Source organism: Grampus griseus (genome assembly GCF_964374135.1).
Source record: "Grampus griseus genome assembly, chromosome: 3".
NCBI lineage: Eukaryota > Metazoa > Chordata > Mammalia > Artiodactyla > Delphinidae > Grampus > Grampus griseus.
Window position 1 is genome coordinate 167,866,812 of NC_139019.1, and position 16,649 is coordinate 167,883,460.

The 16,649-nt window shown below is 55.6% G+C and overlaps 3 protein-coding genes across 6 annotated transcripts; 2 read left to right on the top strand and 1 right to left on the bottom strand.

Annotated features, from left to right (window-relative positions):
- The first annotated feature begins 235 nt into the window (after positions 1-235).
- On the top strand, positions 236-10,511 carry GTF2F1 (general transcription factor IIF subunit 1). 3 transcript variants are annotated; one of them, XM_082652306.1, is made up of 13 exons: positions 236-251; positions 412-571; positions 657-703; positions 1,247-1,319; positions 2,717-2,910; positions 3,733-3,903; positions 8,315-8,499; positions 9,063-9,216; positions 9,306-9,487; positions 9,589-9,662; positions 9,735-9,873; positions 10,058-10,175; positions 10,283-10,511. In XM_082652306.1, the coding sequence occupies exons 2-13, from the start codon at positions 560-562 to the stop codon at positions 10,485-10,487; spliced, it is 1,554 nt and encodes a 517-aa protein (XP_082508432.1). In that variant the 5' UTR covers positions 236-251; positions 412-559; the 3' UTR covers positions 10,488-10,511. The 3 variants fall into 3 exon arrangements, with proteins under 3 accessions (XP_082508432.1, XP_082508433.1, XP_082508434.1); XM_082652307.1 differs by lacking the exon at positions 236-251 and having other exon boundaries at positions 258-571; positions 9,738-9,873; XM_082652308.1 differs by lacking the exon at positions 236-251 and having other exon boundaries at positions 258-571; positions 9,309-9,487.
- A 2,607-nt stretch (positions 10,512-13,118) lies between these two features.
- PSPN (persephin) lies at positions 13,119-13,676 on the top strand (the record flags this gene model as incomplete). Its single annotated transcript, XM_082650976.1, has 2 exons — positions 13,119-13,284; positions 13,369-13,676. The coding sequence occupies exons 1-2, from the start codon at positions 13,131-13,133 to the stop codon at positions 13,674-13,676; spliced, it is 462 nt and encodes a 153-aa protein (XP_082507102.1). The 5' UTR covers positions 13,119-13,130.
- Positions 13,677-13,938: 262 nt separating this feature from the next.
- On the bottom strand, positions 13,939-15,805 carry ALKBH7 (alkB homolog 7). 2 transcript variants are annotated; one of them, XM_082649985.1, is made up of 4 exons: positions 15,596-15,805; positions 14,548-14,745; positions 14,336-14,460; positions 13,939-14,157 (listed from the first exon to the last, which is right to left on the bottom strand). In XM_082649985.1, the coding sequence occupies exons 1-4, from the start codon at positions 15,778-15,780 to the stop codon at positions 14,060-14,062; spliced, it is 606 nt and encodes a 201-aa protein (XP_082506111.1). In that variant the 5' UTR covers positions 15,781-15,805; the 3' UTR covers positions 13,939-14,059. The 2 variants fall into 2 exon arrangements, with proteins under 2 accessions (XP_082506111.1, XP_082506110.1); XM_082649984.1 differs by having other exon boundaries at positions 14,548-14,721; positions 15,577-15,805.
- Between the last annotated feature and the right edge of the window lie 844 nt (positions 15,806-16,649).

Consider the following 16,649-nt stretch of genomic DNA (forward strand, 5'->3'; position numbering starts at 1 on the left):
CTCAGGTAAGTGCCGCAGCAGTTGGGTGCGAAGAAGGCCTCGGTTGCTGTGGTAACGCAGCTTCCTCTGACTCACTTCCGGAGCGGAGTAGCGCATGCGCAAACGCGTCCAAGAGCCCACGAGCTGGGCGAGTTTCTCCCTCCCCTCCCAAGATGCCCGCGGTGGTAAGTGGGACGTCACGTGGGGGGGCGTTCCCACGCGGCGTGATGGGGGTTATCGGCGCTATATATTGCGGTCAGCCAGCGCTCCAGGTGTAGAAAGAGTTGTCTTTAGCTCAGAGTCGGCTTCCGCGACTCGGCCTGCTGGAGAGCTTCGCTTCCGGTATAGGCGGCCGCGCAGGCGCAGGTGTGGCACTAGAGGCCTCCGAGGTTGACCGCTGACCCAGTGCCGCCTCCGGATTGATTTTCCCAGGATCTGCTGTACCCCGGGCTTGGGGTCCTCTATCGGAGCCAGAGGCCCGACACCTTGAGGGTGGCTTCCGCGGGACCGACGGACGCGGACCCCGGGGAAGGCGAAAAGGACGAGGTTCGGACCGGTCCCCGACCATCGCCCATCGCCCATGGCGGCCCTCGTAAGTGTGCGGCGAGGCGGTTCGGGGGGTCCAGGTGGTGGGTTCTGTAGCCCCTCACTCACCGTCCTGCTTTCTCTCCCCTCAGGGCCCCAGCAGCCAGAATGTCACTGAGTATGTCGTCCGAGTTCCCAAGTAAGTCCCTGACCCTCACCTCCCCCTCTTCCCTCAAAAAGGGATTAAAATTTCACGAGCCTCCAGACGTGCCTGGCACCTCCTGATTCTCCTTCCAGGGCTGGGGTTGAGCTGAGGCCTTTGGGGCATCACTTTTTTGAATGGAGTGAATGAATGAACGAGTACATTAATATACAGTAAGACGCAGCCCCCTGCCTAGCATTCCCTCTGGCAGGAATGCCAACTGTGACTCTGCTGGGTGGATTCTTGTTGATCCTGCAAAATTCACTTCCGGGATTTTCCTCCTTCAGGAGGCATTCCCTGCCTGCCCACCCCCCGGCCCAGGGCTGAGCTCCCAATTATCCCCACATCTTGGGTTCCTAGAAATCTTTGTCCCTTTTCTCTGAATGGGCTTGGGAGTATGGATCCCACTTCCCTGACAGACTGGGAACCTCTGGGTTCTTTTATGGGCCCCCAGCATGAGCGCAGGCACAAAGGGCTGAGCCAGGGAGGGTTTACTGAATGAATGAATGATTGAGCACTGCCTTTTCTTGTCCATTCCAGAAATACCACCAAAAAATATAATATCATGGCTTTCAATGCAGCCGATAAGGTCAACCTCGCTACTTGGAATCAGGTAAGTCCCGTTTCTGAGGGCGTGAGAGAACCTGATCCTGGCCTTGGTGGTTGTAATAGTTGCTTAGTTGTGATAGTAACTAAGGCTTAGTATCCTCAGCTGTCCCTGGGTGGAGATAAGTGATGACTAAGGCCCAGGCTGAGCTGCTGGGCATCCCTGGGGGTGAGATATGTCTGGCCCTGCAGGAGGTTTCTCCTGAAAGGAGAAATTGTGTCCACTGATGGGCATTTTTTTTTTTTTTCTGCAGTATGTGGGCCTCTCACTGTCGTGGCCTCTCCCGTCGCGGAGCACAGGCTCCGGACGCGCAGGCCCAGCGGCCACGGCTCACGGGCCTAGCTGCTCCGCGGCACGTGGGATCTTCCCGGACCAGGGCACAAGCCCGCGTCCCCTGTAGAAAGGTCTTTGGAAACTGTCTTAGTTTGTAGAGGTTGCTATAGCAGCATACCAGAGACTGGGTGGTTTATAAACAACAGACACGTATTTATCACAGTTCCAGAGGTTGGAAGTCCAAGATCAAGGTGCCAACAAGACTTGGTGTCTGGTGAGGGTGTGCTTCCTGTTTCATAGCTGGTACCTTTTCACTGTGTCCTCACCTGGCAGAAGGGGGACGGAGCTCTCTGGAATCCTTTATAAGGGCGCACATCCCACTCATAAGGCTCCACCCTCATAACCTAATCATCTCCCAAAGGCCCCACCCCAGATACCATCACACTGGAGATTAGGCTTCAACAAATGCATTTTGGGGGAATTCCCTGGTGGTCCAGTGGTTAGGACTCCACGCTTTCACTGCCGAGGGCCGGGGTTCAATCCCTGGTTGGGGAGCTAAGATCCCACAAGCTGCGCAGCAAAAAAAAGCAAAGGCATTTTGGGGGGACACAAACATCCATCCATAGCAGAAGCCATTAAAGGCTTAGAAACAGAGAATTGTAAAGTGATTTTGCCACTGTGGGGTCGAGGGCAGGTGAAGGGGACGGGGCGGAGGTGAAGGCTGTGGTCCAGGTGAGCCATGATGGGGTTTGGAGCAAACAGGTTTTGAGAAGTGGCTGGGTTCTGGGGTTTCTTTCTTTTTCTTTTCTCTTTTTTTTTTGAATTTTACTTATTTATTTTTTATACAGCAGGTTCTTATTAATTATCTGTTTTATACATATTAGTGTATATATGTCAGTGCCAATCTTTTTCTTTCTAACTTTTCACTGGGAAATAATTTCAAACTTTCAAAAAGCTGCAAAAATTGACATAGTACAGGGCTTGCCCAGATCCCTTCACCCACATTTCACCGAGCGCCTTTTCGCCAACCAGGTGGCTTTGAGTGCCCGCCGCGCAGCTTCGGGGGAGGAAAGGGTGTTGGTGGTGGGATCAGGCCCCCGGATGAGAGGTGTTGCTTCTTGTCCTCCCAGGCCCGGCTGGAACGCGACCTGAGCAACAAGAAGATTTACCAAGAGGAGGAGATGCCCGAGTCGGGCGCCGGCAGCGAGTTCAACCGCAGGCTCCGGGAGGAGGCGCGGAGGAAGAAGTACGGCATAGTCCTCAAGGAGTTCCGGCCCGAGGACCAGCCTTGGCTGCTCCGAGTCAATGGCAAATCAGGCCGGAAGTAAGTGCCGCTCTCGACCCCACTCCGTGGGTGCCCTCGGCTGAACTCTCATGTGCCTGCTGTACGGCGGGGGTAACAGCCCAGGAGTGACAGCTCATCCTCCTGCGAAGGGTTTTACTTGGGTAGATGAGCTGACGGGATGCCCGGGCAGGAGCTCTGAGGGCCGGGATGCCCGAAGCCCGGGCTCTGGTACTGTGGTACCCAGCGAGGGGCCACCTGGGGTTTCGGGGGGTGGGGAGGACAGAGGTTAGGGGGATGAAGGGCACTCCGGCAGAACAGCGAGCACAAAGGCACGAAGCGCCGAGCCCTAGGGACTGTCACAGCGCATGACAGTGACAGGGTGGGCAGGTGGATAGGGCGGTGGACGCCAGGCTGCAGCTGGACTGTGGGTGGGCTGGGGCCCAGGGGAGCCTGAAGGCTGTAGGCAGGGAAGGGGCACGCTGTAAGACTGCCTCCACTTGCGGGTGATGCCAGAGGCCAGGAGGGGGCTGCCAGTGGTTCAGCCCCCAGGAAGATTCTGCAGGCAAATCCGGAGGGGTCTGACTGTAGGGCCCTGTGCTCTTCATGGCCAGAAAGGACCATGACATGTATAATGCAAAGGAGCCCTAAGCCCGCTCTGCAAGGTGGGGAGCTGTGCTTTCCAGATGTGGAAATCCAGGCTCAGACGGTCGAAGGGCCAGCCCAAGGCCTTCCAGCCTCAGATTCTGCTGGGAGGACTCAGGTGGCTCTGGAGAGGGGGTAGGCCTGGGGTTGCAGGGGGGTGTATGAGGGTGGGGCTGGTGCCTCTTCCTCTGGCCGACAGTAACCTTGAACTCCACGCAGGTTCAAGGGCATAAAGAAGGGAGGTGTGACAGAGAACACATCCTACTACATCTTTACCCAGTGCCCTGATGGGGCTTTTGAGGCCTTCCCCGTGCACAACTGGTACAACTTCACGCCGCTGGCCAAGCACCGCACGCTCACGGCCGAGGAGGCCGAGGAGGAGTGGGAGAGGTGAGTGAGGGGGCACGACTGGAAATGAGGTGCATCCCCCGAACATCGTTCCTGGTTGGGAGCTGGGGACTCAGTGGTGACCAAGCCAGATCTCACCAGCCCCTCAGGGAGCTCCCAGTCCAGTGGGGGAATGGACCTGGGACCATCAGGGATGCATAGGGCAGTGCGAGAGCCAGGGATGGGGGAGTGGCTGAGCTGAGCCCTGGAGCAGGAATCGGGCGAGCAGGGTGGGGTCTCCCGGCCTACATGGCTTCCCCCAGGCAGGTCTCACAGCTGGATCAACTGCTGGTAGGATACACATAAAATAACATTTACCAGTTTTAAGTGCACAGCTCAGTGGCTTTAAGTACATTCACACTGTCGTGCAGCCATCCGCCCCCTCCACCTCCAGAACTTTCTCATCTTCCCAAACTGAAACTCTGTCGCCATGAAACACTGACTCCCCAGCCCCTCCCCCAGCCCCCGGCCCCCACCATCTACTTCCTGTCTCTGGATCTGAGTCCTCTCTCTAGGGAGTGGAATCAGACAGTGTTTGGCCTTTTATGTCTGGTTTATATCACTGAGCATGGTGTCCTCAAGCTTTATCCACATTGTAGTGTGTATCGCTGCTTCATTTTTTAAAAATTTTAATTGTAGTAAAAAAATCTGTAAAATTTATCATCTTAACCATTTTTAAGTGTACCATTCAGTGGTGTTAAGTACATTTACATTCTTGTGTAATGGAGTTTCATTCCTGTTTTTTTTTTTTTTTCTTCCTTCCAGTTTAATGGAGGTGTAATTGACATCCAGCACTAAGTTCTATGTGTACAGCATAATGAGTTGACTTACATACACCATGAAATGTTTACCACAATAACTTTTAGTGAACACCCATCATCTCATATAGGTATAAAATAAAAGAGAAAGAAAAAAAATTTTTTCCTTGTGATGCGATCTCTTAGGGTTTACTCTCAAAACTTTCATATATAACATACAGCAGTGGTAATTAATCATAATCATGTCATACACTATACATCGCTAGTACTTATTTATCTTATAACGGGAAGTTTGTACCTTTTAACCACCTTCATCGAATTCCCCCTCTTGCCACTTCTGGTAACCACAAATCTGATTCCTTTCTCTGTGAGTTTGTTGGTTGAGGTATCATTGACCTACATCACTATGTTCCTAGCGTACAACCTATTGATTCGATATTTCTATACATTTCAAAATGATCACCACGATGAGTCGAGTTGCATCATCACCATATAAAGATACTGTGTCATCGTTGACTCTGTTCCTATCCTGTACGTTTTATCCCTGTGACGTTTATTTTGCAACTGAAAGTTTGTACCTCGTAATCTCCCTCACCTATTTCACTCATCCCCTCACTCCTCTTCCCTCTGGCGACCACCTGTTTGTTCCCTGTATCTATGACTCTGTTTCTGTTTTGTTATGTTTGTTCTTTTTTTTTTAATTCCACATATAAGTACAGTATTTATCTTCCACATCTTGGTTATTGTAAATAGTGCTGTAATGAACATAGGGGTGCATATATCTTTTTGAGTTAGTGTTTTTCTTTTCTTCGGAAAGACACCCAGAAGTGGAATTTGGGATTCTACGGTAGTTTTAATTTAATCTCCATACTGTTTTCCACAGTGGCTGCACCAATTTACATTCCCACCAACAGTGCACGAGGGTTCCCTTTTCTCCACACCCTCACCAACCCTTGTTATTTGTTGTCTTTTGAAAATAACCATTCTGACTGGTGTGAGGTGATATCTTATTACAGTTTTTTTTTTTTTTTTTTTGCGGTACGCGGGCCTCTCACTGCTGTGGCCTCTCCCACCGCAGAGCACAGGCTCCGGACGCGCAGGCTCAGCAGCCGTGGCCCATGGGCCCAGCCGCTCCGCGGTATGCGGGATCCTCCCGGACCGGGACACGAACCCGCATCCCCTGCATCGGCAGGTGGACTCCCAACCACTGTGCCACCAGGGAAGCACTCTTATTACAGTTTGGATTTGCATTTCCCTGATCATTTGTGATGTTGAGCATCTCTTCATGTGTTTGTTGGCATCTGTATGTCTTTTTTGGAAAAATGTCTATTCAGGTCTTCTGCCCATTTTTTTTTTTTTTTCTCGGTACGTGGGCCTCTCACTGTTGTGGCCTCTCCCGTTGCGGAGCACAGGCTCCAGACGCGCAGGCTCAGTGGCCATGGCTCATGGGCCCAGCCGCTCTGTGGCATGTGGGATCTTCCCAGACCGGGGCACGAACCCGTGTCCCCTGCATCGGCAGGCGGACTCTCAACCGCTGCGCCACCAGGGAAGCCCTTCTGCCCATTTTTTAATCAGTTTGTTTGCTTTTTTCATGTTGAGTTGTATGAGTTCTTTGTATTTTGGATATTAACCCCTTATCAGATATATCATTTGCAAATACCTTCTCCCATTCAGTGGGCAACCTTTTTGGTTTGCTGATGGTTTCCTTCATTGTGCAAAAGCTTTTTAGTTTGGTGTTGCCCTATTTATTTTTGCTCTTGTTTCCCTTGTCTGGGGAGACATATCCAAAAAAATACTGCTAAGACCAATGTCAAAGAGTATACTGCTTATGTTTTCTTCTAGAATTTTTATGCTTTGAGGTCTTACATTTAAGTCTTTAATCCATTTTGAGTTTATTTTTGTGTGTGGTGTGAGAGAATAGTCCCATTTTCTCAATACCGTTTATTGAAGAGACTGTCTTCTCTTCATTATATATTCTTGCCTCCTTTGTCGTAGATTTATTGACTATATAATGTGCGTTCATTCCTAGACTGTCTATTCTGTTCCATCGGTCTATGTGTTTTTGTGCCAGTACCATACTGTTTTGATGACTGTAGGTTTGTAGTATAGTTTGAGAGCAGGGAGCATGATACCTCCAGCTTTGTTGTTCTTTCTCAAAGTTGTTTTGGCTACTTGGGGTCTTTTGTCTTTTCATAGAAATTTCAGAATTATTTTTTTGGTTCTGTGAAAAATGCCATTGGTGTTTTGATAGGGATTGCATTGACTCTCTAGATTGCCTTGGGTAGAATGGTCGCTTTAACAGTATTCATCCTCCCAATCCATGAGCATGGTGTATCTTTCCATTTGTTCGTGTCATCTTCAATTTCTTTCTTATAGTTTTCTGAGTACAAGTCTTTCACCTCCTCGGTTAGATTTATACCTAGGTATTTTGTTCTTTTGGATGCGATTGTAAATGGGATTGTTTTCTTAATTTCTCTTTCTGATAGTTTGTTGTTAGTGTGTAGAAACACAACAGATTTGTATATATTAGTTTTATATCCTGCAGTATCATTTATCAGTTCTAATTGTTTTTTTGGTGGTGTGTTCAGGATTTTCTGTATATAGTATCATGTCATCTGCAGACAGTTTTACTTCTTCCATTCCAATTCGGATTCCTTATTTTTTCTTATCTGATGGCTGTGGCTAGGACTTCCAGTACCATGTTGAATACAGCTTCATTCTTTTTTATTTATATACTACCCATGAATTCTGCTCCTGTTGTTATATACAATCCTAATCTCTTTATTTTTATTATTTTTAAAATTTTTAAAAATTTTTAAAAATTTTTTATAAATTTTTTATAAATTTTATAAATTTATTTATTTTTGGCTGTGTTGGGTCTTCGTTGCTGCACACAGGCTTTCTGTAGTTGTGGCAAGCGGGGGCTGCTCTTCGTTGCAGTGCACAGGCTTCTCACTGCAGTGGCTTCTCTTGTTGCAGAGCACGGGCTGTAGGCACACGCTTCAGTAGTTATGGCACACAGGCTCAGTAGTTGTGGCTTGTGGGCTCTAGAGCACAGGCTTAGTAGTTGTGGCGCACGGGCTTAGTTGCTCCGTGGCATGTGGGATCTTCCCGGACCAGGGCTCAAACCCATGTCCCCAGCATTGGCAGGCAGATTCTTAACCACTGCACCACCAGGGAAGTCCCCTAAGACTGTCTTTAAATGCAATCACGTTTTTAAAAACTTTCATCACCACTCTAAATGGAAACACCAGTACCCCCTGCCATTAAAAAGAAGGCACCCATGAACTACAACAAAAGCGACGGATGTGACTGTATCATATGGCCTGATTCTGTTGCCCGAGAGAGGCCCTGAGCCCAAGCGAGGTGCTAGGGCATCAGCGTCGCGTGAGGCCTTCTCCTGAGGGACTCCGGGTAGAGCGGGAACTGAAGGAGGGCCAGCTCTCCCTGTGTGATCTCAGGCTGTTGCTGCCACACCTGTGCGTCCCCATGTGCGGGGTCAGCTTGTCCCTCTTCTCACCTACATGTGTCTGTGGTTCCCCTCTGGGGAATGCCTGGTGGAAGTGCAGGGTGGCACCCGGGACAAGGCCCAGCTGCTGGAGGCGGGCTCTGGAGCCAGGCCCCTTGTCAGCCCCTGCTGTGCCCCCCACCCACAGGAGAAACAAAGTCCTGAACCACTTCAGCATCATGCAGCAGCGGCGGCTCAAGGACCAGGACCAGGACGAGGAGGACGAGGAGAAGGAGAAGCGTGGGCGCAAGAAGGCCAGTGAGCTGCGCATCCACGACCTGGAGGATGACCTGGAGATGTCCTCTGATGACAGCGAGGCCAGTGGCGAGGAGGGTGAGGCTGGCAGAGCTTCCGTGGCTGGGGTGGTCGGCACAGCTGCCTGATTAGTGCCTGGTCATAATTTATCAAGGTGGCTGTGTGATGACTCAGAGAGGTTAATGCCCCTGAAAGGAAAACTTGGTTACTCATGGGCCCCTGGTCCCGGGAGATTGTCCGCTTGGGGAAGCGCCAGGGTTGGTAGGAGGCAGCAGGGAGCCATAGGAAGGCCTCGGCCACAGCCTCAACTGGGGTTTCCAAGGAAACGGCTTAGGACTGGCCAGTTTGAGTCATGCCAGTGGGCTCTGGGCCAAGGCCTGGTCTCTGGCTGCCCAGGTGATACAGGGCAGGGATGGTGGCCCTGCGTGTGAGAGAGAAGGGGGTGGTGGGGGTGTGGAGTCGGGTTGGCCTGTGGGTGAGAGGTGCGCCCCTGGGCCAGCTCTTTGCCTCTTGGAGGAATTGGGGCCGGTCCTGGTGTCTCTCCCCAGAGGGCAAAGGCCCCAGAGACATCAGGTGTCATCGGATACACAAAGCGTGAAGTGTGCCCATCCAAGCCCCTCCCCTTGTCTCCCCTTCCCCAGGCGGCCGAGCCCTCAAAGCCAAGAAGAAGGCGCCGCCCAGCAAGGGGGGCAGGAAGAAGAAGAAGAAGAAGGGGTCAGACGACGAGGCCTTTGAGGACAGTGACGATGGGGACTTTGAGGGCCAGGAGGTGGACTACATGTCCGACGGCTCCAGGTGAGGCAGGCAGGAGGCGGATGTGAGACCCTGGGCCGGCCTGCACACGCATTCCCTCACCCTCTGCCCGCTCTGTGCTTGTCTTGCAGCAGCTCCCAGGACGAGCTGGAGGGCAAGCCCAAGGTCACCCAGCAGGAGGAGGGCCCCAAGGGCGTGGACGAGCAGAGTGAGAGCAGCGAGGAGAGCGAGGAGGAGAAGCCACCTGAGGAGGACAAGGAGGACGAGGAGGAGAAGAAGGCGCCCACGCCGCAGGACAAGAAGCGGAGGAAAGGTGGGTGCGCCTCCCCCGGCCGCGGCCCAGGCCCCTGATCTGGGATGGGGCTGGGGGGGCGGGGCCTCCGCTCCTGACGCCCCTCCTTTGGCCCTGCGCAGACAGCAGCGAGGAGTCGGACAGCTCAGAGGAGAGTGACATCGACAGCGAGGCCTCCTCGGCGCTCTTCATGGCGGTAAGGCCCAGCCCGGGGCGGGGGGACGGTGTGTCCCTCTCCAGACTCACATCCCCAACTCCGGTGTCCCAGAAGAAGAAGACGCCCCCCAAGAGGGAGCGGAAGCAGTCGGGTGGCAGCTCCCGGGGCAACAGCCGGCCTGGCACACCCAGCACGGAGACGGGCAGCACTTCCTCCACCCTGCGGGCGGCCGCCAACAAGCTGGAGCAGGGTGAGTCGCCCCATCCCGCCCTGCCCGCCTCAACCTCTTGACCCCGTACTTGCCCTCCCTTTCAGCATCCTGTCTGCCTGCCCCTGAACCCCTTGCACATGTAATCCTGGCATCGCTGGCCCGGGGTTCCCCCAGGGGTCCAGCCTCCCCGCCCCAAGGCTCAGCCCCGCCTCTGCTCCCACAGGGAAGCGGACCAGCGAGACACCAGCGGCCAAGCGGCTGCGGCTGGACACCGGGCCCCAGAGCCTGTCAGGGAAGTCCACCCCTCAGCCCCAGTCCGGGAAGTCCACTCCCAGCAGCGGGTAAGTTGGCGAGGATGGCAGGAGCAGGGAGGGGGCTTGGGGGGGGGCCTCGGAGGGGGCCTTGGGGACGGAGGGCCGCCTGCTGACACCCACCTGCCCACCTCCAGCGACGTGCAGGTGACCGAGGATGCCGTGCGCCGCTACCTGACACGGAAGCCCATGACCACCAAGGACCTGCTGAAGAAGTTCCAGACCAAGAAGACGGGGCTGAGCAGTGAGCAGACGGTGAACGTGCTGGCCCAGATCCTCAAGCGCCTGAACCCCGAGCGCAAGATGATCAACGACAAGATGCACTTCTCCCTCAAGGAGTGAGGCTCCCCCAATAAACAGGCTCTGTTTTCTAGAATCCTCGGGCTCTTGATTCCCACACTCACCACCTCCTGTCCCGCTGCCCGTCTGTCACCCCACCCTCTGAGTCTGAGGACCCCAGTGTTTTCTCCACAGTTTACTTCTCTCAGTCTCCAGTCCCCTGCTTCTGAAACCTCTAGAACTTAATCCTCTCCTTACCCCTCAGCCTCCTCCACTGGGCTTCTGCTGGGTGATCTCTTTCAGGTCTTCCTTTGACCAGTTCTCTCTTCAGCTGTGGCTTAGCCACCACCTAAACCATTCAGTACTTAGTTTCACTGTCTGTTTTCCAATTCTCCAAGTTATCTTTGTTTCTTTCTCAGATCAGCAGGTCTGTTTTGAGTGTCTGGCCCCTTCTGTTTTTGATCCCTTCTTTCACATTTTTAGTTTTAAGCATCCTTGACTTACAGTCTCCATCACACTCACCTAGGACCTGAAGCTCACGGGCATCCTGCTGTATCCTGACTCCTTTTCATGATCTGTTCTCGTGTTTTGGGATCTGGGATGGCGGACTCATGGCCAGCTCGGGCCTCTATCTGTGAGACTCCCGCATGGTCTGCTTTGCAGGCAAGTCCTTCCAGATGGTTTTTGCCTATGCTCCCAGCAGGTGCCCCAGAAGTCCTGTCCTGAGCCCATTTTAGGTGTGGTTCTCAGCTTGTGGCTCTGTCCCTACACGGCGTCAAAATCCCAAACACCCTTCTTGCTGATCTTGGCATCTGGCCCCTATTTTTCAACTTCCCAGTGATGTTTCTGGGGCTTCCCTTAGATGCTTACAAGTTGGTTAGGCGTTTATTTTATCTAGCATTGCTAGGAGTGCTGTAGCAGGAGGGCTTTTTGAGTTCGTGGATAGTCACGTTGCTGGAAGCGGAATTTGGCAGCAGGAGTACTTCTGAACCCCCGTTGGAGGGATCCAGCTGGGGGCAGGATGCCGGCCTTCCGTCTTGCCCAAGCTGGAGACTGCGAGTGGAAAACTTTCCCATCCAGTTCCACAGGCCCTTGGCTGCCGAGCGGGAATGCCTGAGACGCCAGGTTAATTCCTAGGAATGTCCCAGGTCATTCCACCCTCCCTCCCCATCCTTCCGCCAGGCCTTTTGGGAGAGAAGCAATGGCCCCTTGCCCTGGCAATTTCACCCCTGCTCTGCCTGCCACGTGGACCGAGGTCTAAGGCCTCCCCACCAGGCCGGGCCATGTGCCCCGGTGGTTCAGAGCAGGGGTCTTCCATTCAGCTTGACTTGGGTCCAAATCCCACTGGTGTTTCTTAATTCTGGGTGACTTTGGATAAGTGGCATTCCCACCCCCCATCTGAAAGTAGTCTCAATAAACAGCGCAAGAAAAACCACACCAAAACCATTGAGGCGGTCCCCTGTGGGTGGAGTTGAGGTCCTCTCCAGTCTCTTGCTGATACAAAAGGCAGCGAATAACCCTGAGCTTGCATCTTGCCTCACCTGAGGAGGATGAGTTCCTGAGCAGGTGTCCTGGATCAGGGATGTGATTTGCACCTTCTGCAGCAAATGCTCAGCGGCTACCGATTTACAGTGCTACCAACAGGCGTGCCCGTGTCACACAGACACACACACACACCCAGCCGGGTGTAAGCACACTTTGATGTCTGCCAATCTTGGGTGCACAGTCTCATCCGAGTTTTAAGCCAGTCTCACCTGCGTGAGATTGAGCACCTCGTCAAACCTCCACAAGCTGTTCGTATTTCCCTTGCCTCAGAAGCTCTCGCAACTGCACAGTGCCAGGCACCACGTTACACACTAAATGCGTCTTCTGTCTGTCCTCCCCACGTGGGAGGGACTCTGGTTTAGCCCCCTTTCATGGCTGGGGATGGAGGCTCACTTCCCTGGGGTGATGGGAAGGGCAGGGAGGTCGCCGGGACCAGGGTGGGGCCTAACCGCCCCTCTGCTCTGATGCCCTCTGACCCTAGGGCAGGACTGAGGTCCCAGGGGGCTCAGGTTGGCCTTCTAGAGACAGGAGTCCCTGCGGGGTGAGCTTCCTGCCCCTGGTGTCCCAGCTCTTGGCTGTCCTCGGGCCTCTCCCCTTTCCTGTTTTGATGCTGGCCCCGCCAGGCCCGGAGACAGGGGCATGATGTCTTAATCCTCCAGGCAGGAGCCACGATGGATTCCCCATCAGCTCACCCACCTGCCAACCCACCTCTTCCCCCTACCCACATCTGCTCTACCTGGTGCGTGACACAGGGGCTACTGAGCCCCAGCACCCTGCCCAAGTGGGGAGAGCCCCCAGTGGGGGACCCACGGGGCCCCCCACCTCTCCCTCCAGATGGCAGGTCGGGTGGGGACCCTGGTTGCCCGCCCTGGGCTCGGCCCTGGCTGCCGCCACGACACTCGTAAATCAGGGGGCGGAGGGGGTGTCGGAAATAGGTCTGTGGAATGTCTGGATGGGGTATGCGGGGGGTGTGCGCCCTTAACTCTTAGAAGGATGTGCGGTGTGGGGCAGGAGGAAAGGGACTGCCTGGGCCCCAGGTGTGGGACGCGGAGGCCTTTGTGACAGGGCAGCGGCCGGCAGTGAAGAGGTTATCTCCGCAGCTCAGGCGGGGGATAAATTGAGGACGCAGGGCATCTCCACCCTCAGGACCTGCCCGTCACCATGGCCACAGGACGAGTCCTGCTAGGCTCTCTGCTGCTCCTGACCCTGCACTTGGACCTCCGCGGGGGCCCTGGGGCCTGGGGGGCTTCGGTGGCAGAGGAGGAGCTCTTGTCTGAGCCAGTGGTGGACAGAGGGACCTGGAGGCCGCAGCTGGGTAAGGACCCCCAGAACCCCGTGCGCTCCCCGACTCCTTCCCGCCCAGACCCTGCCCGCTGTCAGCTGCCCCCTGTCCCCGCAGGCACCCGCCCGCGCCGAGCCCTGGCCGGTCCGTGCCAGCTGTGGAGCCTACCCTTGCCCGTGGCCGAGCTGGGCTTGGGCTACACGTCGGAGGAGACGGTCATCTTCCGCTACTGTGCCGGCAGCTGTCCCCGCGGCGCCCGCACCCAGCACGGCCTGACGCTGGCCCGGCTGCGGGGTCAGGGCCGAGCCCACGGTGGGCCCTGCTGCCGCCCCACCCGCTACGCCGATGTGGCCTTCCTCGACGATCGCCACCGCTGGCAGCGGCTGCCCCAGCTCTCGGCGGCAGCCTGTGGCTGCGGCGGCTGAGAATGCCCGGCCTGGGGCCCTGCAGCCGCTGGAGGAGCTCAGCTGACTTATTTATTGGAGGCTTGGATGCTGAGGCGAAGAGAAGGGGAGGTGGTTTGGGCCGCCAGCAAGGGGCGCAATAAAGGAAACTGCTCCTCCAGCCTCGTGAGTGTGTGTCCTGCCGGGGATGCTCCCGACGGGTGGGCAGGTGGGGTCCCGGGCTTCCCCTGCAGATTCCAGCCCCCCAAAACAGCCGGTGCCAGGAAGGCCAGCTTGTCCACTCTCCAACTTTATTCACAAACACGGTGTCTTGAGCAGCTGGGGGGGAGGGCCCCGGGGTCAGCAGGGTGGGGGAAGCTGCCCGGGCTCCCCAGGCCCCATCCCCTCAGGGAGGGAGCGGCAGATCACAGAGATGCGTCGGCCCCGGGGAACCCGACGCTCCCCAAAAAAGGACTCTTCATCCCGAAGGATCTCGTGAGAGAAGTCATAACGGGCCGAACCCCTGCAAGAGAAAATAGAGGCTGTGGCCGGGTGGGGTGAGGGCAGCCCCTGTTCCAGGCAGAGCGCCTGCGGTGGGGGGTAGAGTCTGCTGTCAGGGCTGAAGGAGAGAAGGTGCTCAAAGTGCTGGGTGGGCATCTCAGGAGTTACTGGTGGGGTGGGGGCTCCCTGGCTGCCAGTACCTAAGGATGTAGAGGGAGCCCGGCTCCAGCAAGAGTTCCAGCCACTCCCCTGGCTCCTGGGTGTGCACCAGCCGCATGACGCTGGGAGACAGCAGGGACAGGCCAGCAATCGTGGATCCACAGAACTGGAAGAGGGGACACACTGGCAGGTGGGCTTTGGCCTGGCCGGCTCACCCCCAGCCGGGAACTCCAAGGCACTGGCCTCTGCACACCTTGATGCTGTCCACGTGTGGCTTGATGTACCCCCGAGGTTCCAGGTCCAGCACGTGCACCGAGGAGAGCAGGGTCTGGCCGGGGCCAAAGGCGGCTGCCTGCACACGCTGCAGGATCGACCGGCTTGCCTCTGACCAGCGCGACTTCTCTGTCTCTCGGAAGCCGTGGATGGCCTGCCCAGAGAGCTCAGGTCAAGCCTGGAAGCTCCCAGGGGGGAAAAGGGAAACTAAGGCACATTGTGGGGCTAGGGTGGGTTGGGGGAGAGGGTGGTGGAAGTGCAAAGCAAAGGCCTGGTTTTTCCAGCATGACCCTTGACCCCACCCTCAACTCACAACCTTGGTCCTATCTACCCCATGATGCTGGGTCTCAGACCCCAACCCTGACCCATCTGGGTCTGGCCTTAGTCGTTTTTTAAAAAATATTATTTATTTTTGGCTGTGTTGGGTCTCCGTTGCTGCGCGCAGGCTTTCTCTAGTTGCGGCGAGCGGGCTTCTCATTGCGGTGGCTTCTCTTGTTGCGGAGCAGGGGCTTCAGTAGCTGTGGCGTCTGGGCTCAGGAGTTGTGGCACATGGGCTTAGTTGCTCCGTGGCGTGTGGGATCTTCCTGGACCAGGGATCGAACCCCTGGCCTCAGTCCTTTCTACCCACCATCAGGCTCCAATTCAGTCCCAGATGCCGTCCCTAATGCTGGCCCAGCTTCAATATTCACAACATGATCCCACCCAACACTAGGTCCACCCCCAACCCGTGACCCTCCCTCACTCCCTCCACACCGTTTCCGCCCCTAACTTTGCTCCTGTTCCCCAAACACCCCTCAGTTCCAGGTTCTGCCTCCTGTTACGACCCTGCCCTCATGTCCAAAGCGCTCTCCCTGCCCGCAAGGCCCCTCAGCTTCAAGACACTGCCCCCATTCCCAGGTCCCGCCCCCAGATGTAGCCTCGCCCACCCCAGGGCTCCACTCCCCGTCCCGCCCCTAACGTCCCAGGTCCCGCCCCGCTGTGGCTCCGCCCCCAGCGCCAGCAGCCTCACCGCGTCCCAGTGATCGTACTCGTATCGACGGCGGCGCAGCTGGGGTTCCAGCTCGCTGCTCAGTGTCTCCTCCTCGGCCGCGCTCAGGAAGCCGGGCCGTACCACGGCCGCGTCCCGTAGGCGGCTTAGCACGGCCGGCCCCGAGCCCCGCACCCAGCCCTGCCCGGCCACGCTCCGCAGCGCTAGCCGCCCACTCCCGGCCATAGCCCCGGAGCCGGGTCGTGGAAGCTGCCGGGGTCAGGAGCACGCCCCCGCCCCAGAGCCATTGGCTGTGGTTACGCCGAGTCCTTCCAGCGATTGGCGTTTCTCAGAGTCCCGCCTCTCGCTCAAGGCTACTGGTTGTTAGTCGGCTCGCCCTCTCGAGCTATTGGCTCTCCCCATAATCCGCCTCCTCTCCCGCGGTATTGGGCGCCATCGACCGCAGTGACTCAGACTAATGGCTGTGCCTAAAGTCCGTCTTCCAGAGGGCGGGGCGGCGGTGGGCGAAGGCTTGATAGGGCCGGGGGTCAGAGGTCAGGGGTCATAGAAGGATTGGGCCAAGGCTAGAGGTTAAGGGCAGAGTACAGCTAGGCTGAGATCTAGGGGTCAAGGGAGTGACGTCAAGGCTGTGATTATGGGCTGGGGCCAGGTTTGTGGAGTTAGGGGATTCAGTCAAAGGTCAAAGCGAGGCGCCTCCTCTCTTTACTGGGTCATTCCCACCCCCATACAAACAGCCTGGCTCCCAGCTTAAAAACAGGACATAAACAAAAGATCCTCTTCCTTTAATGGTAGAATTGTCATGTCACCATTTTGCAGGCCTTATTGGAATATTGGTGGTTCTAGACAAGGACCCTCATTCCCTCCTAACGTCATGAAAGAGGGACAACTGGATTTAATGTGCCTCCTGCTAGGAGGCACCCTCAACTGAGAGGTCATTTGCCAAAAAGCGGAACGTGAATCCGATCAGATTTGTCTAGATTCATACACCAGGTTACCGGAAATACCAAGGACAGAATCACATCATCAAAATTCAGACAGAGGGAAAGTCCACAAGACAAACAACGATGTTTCTCCAACCGGTGAATTTCAAGGAA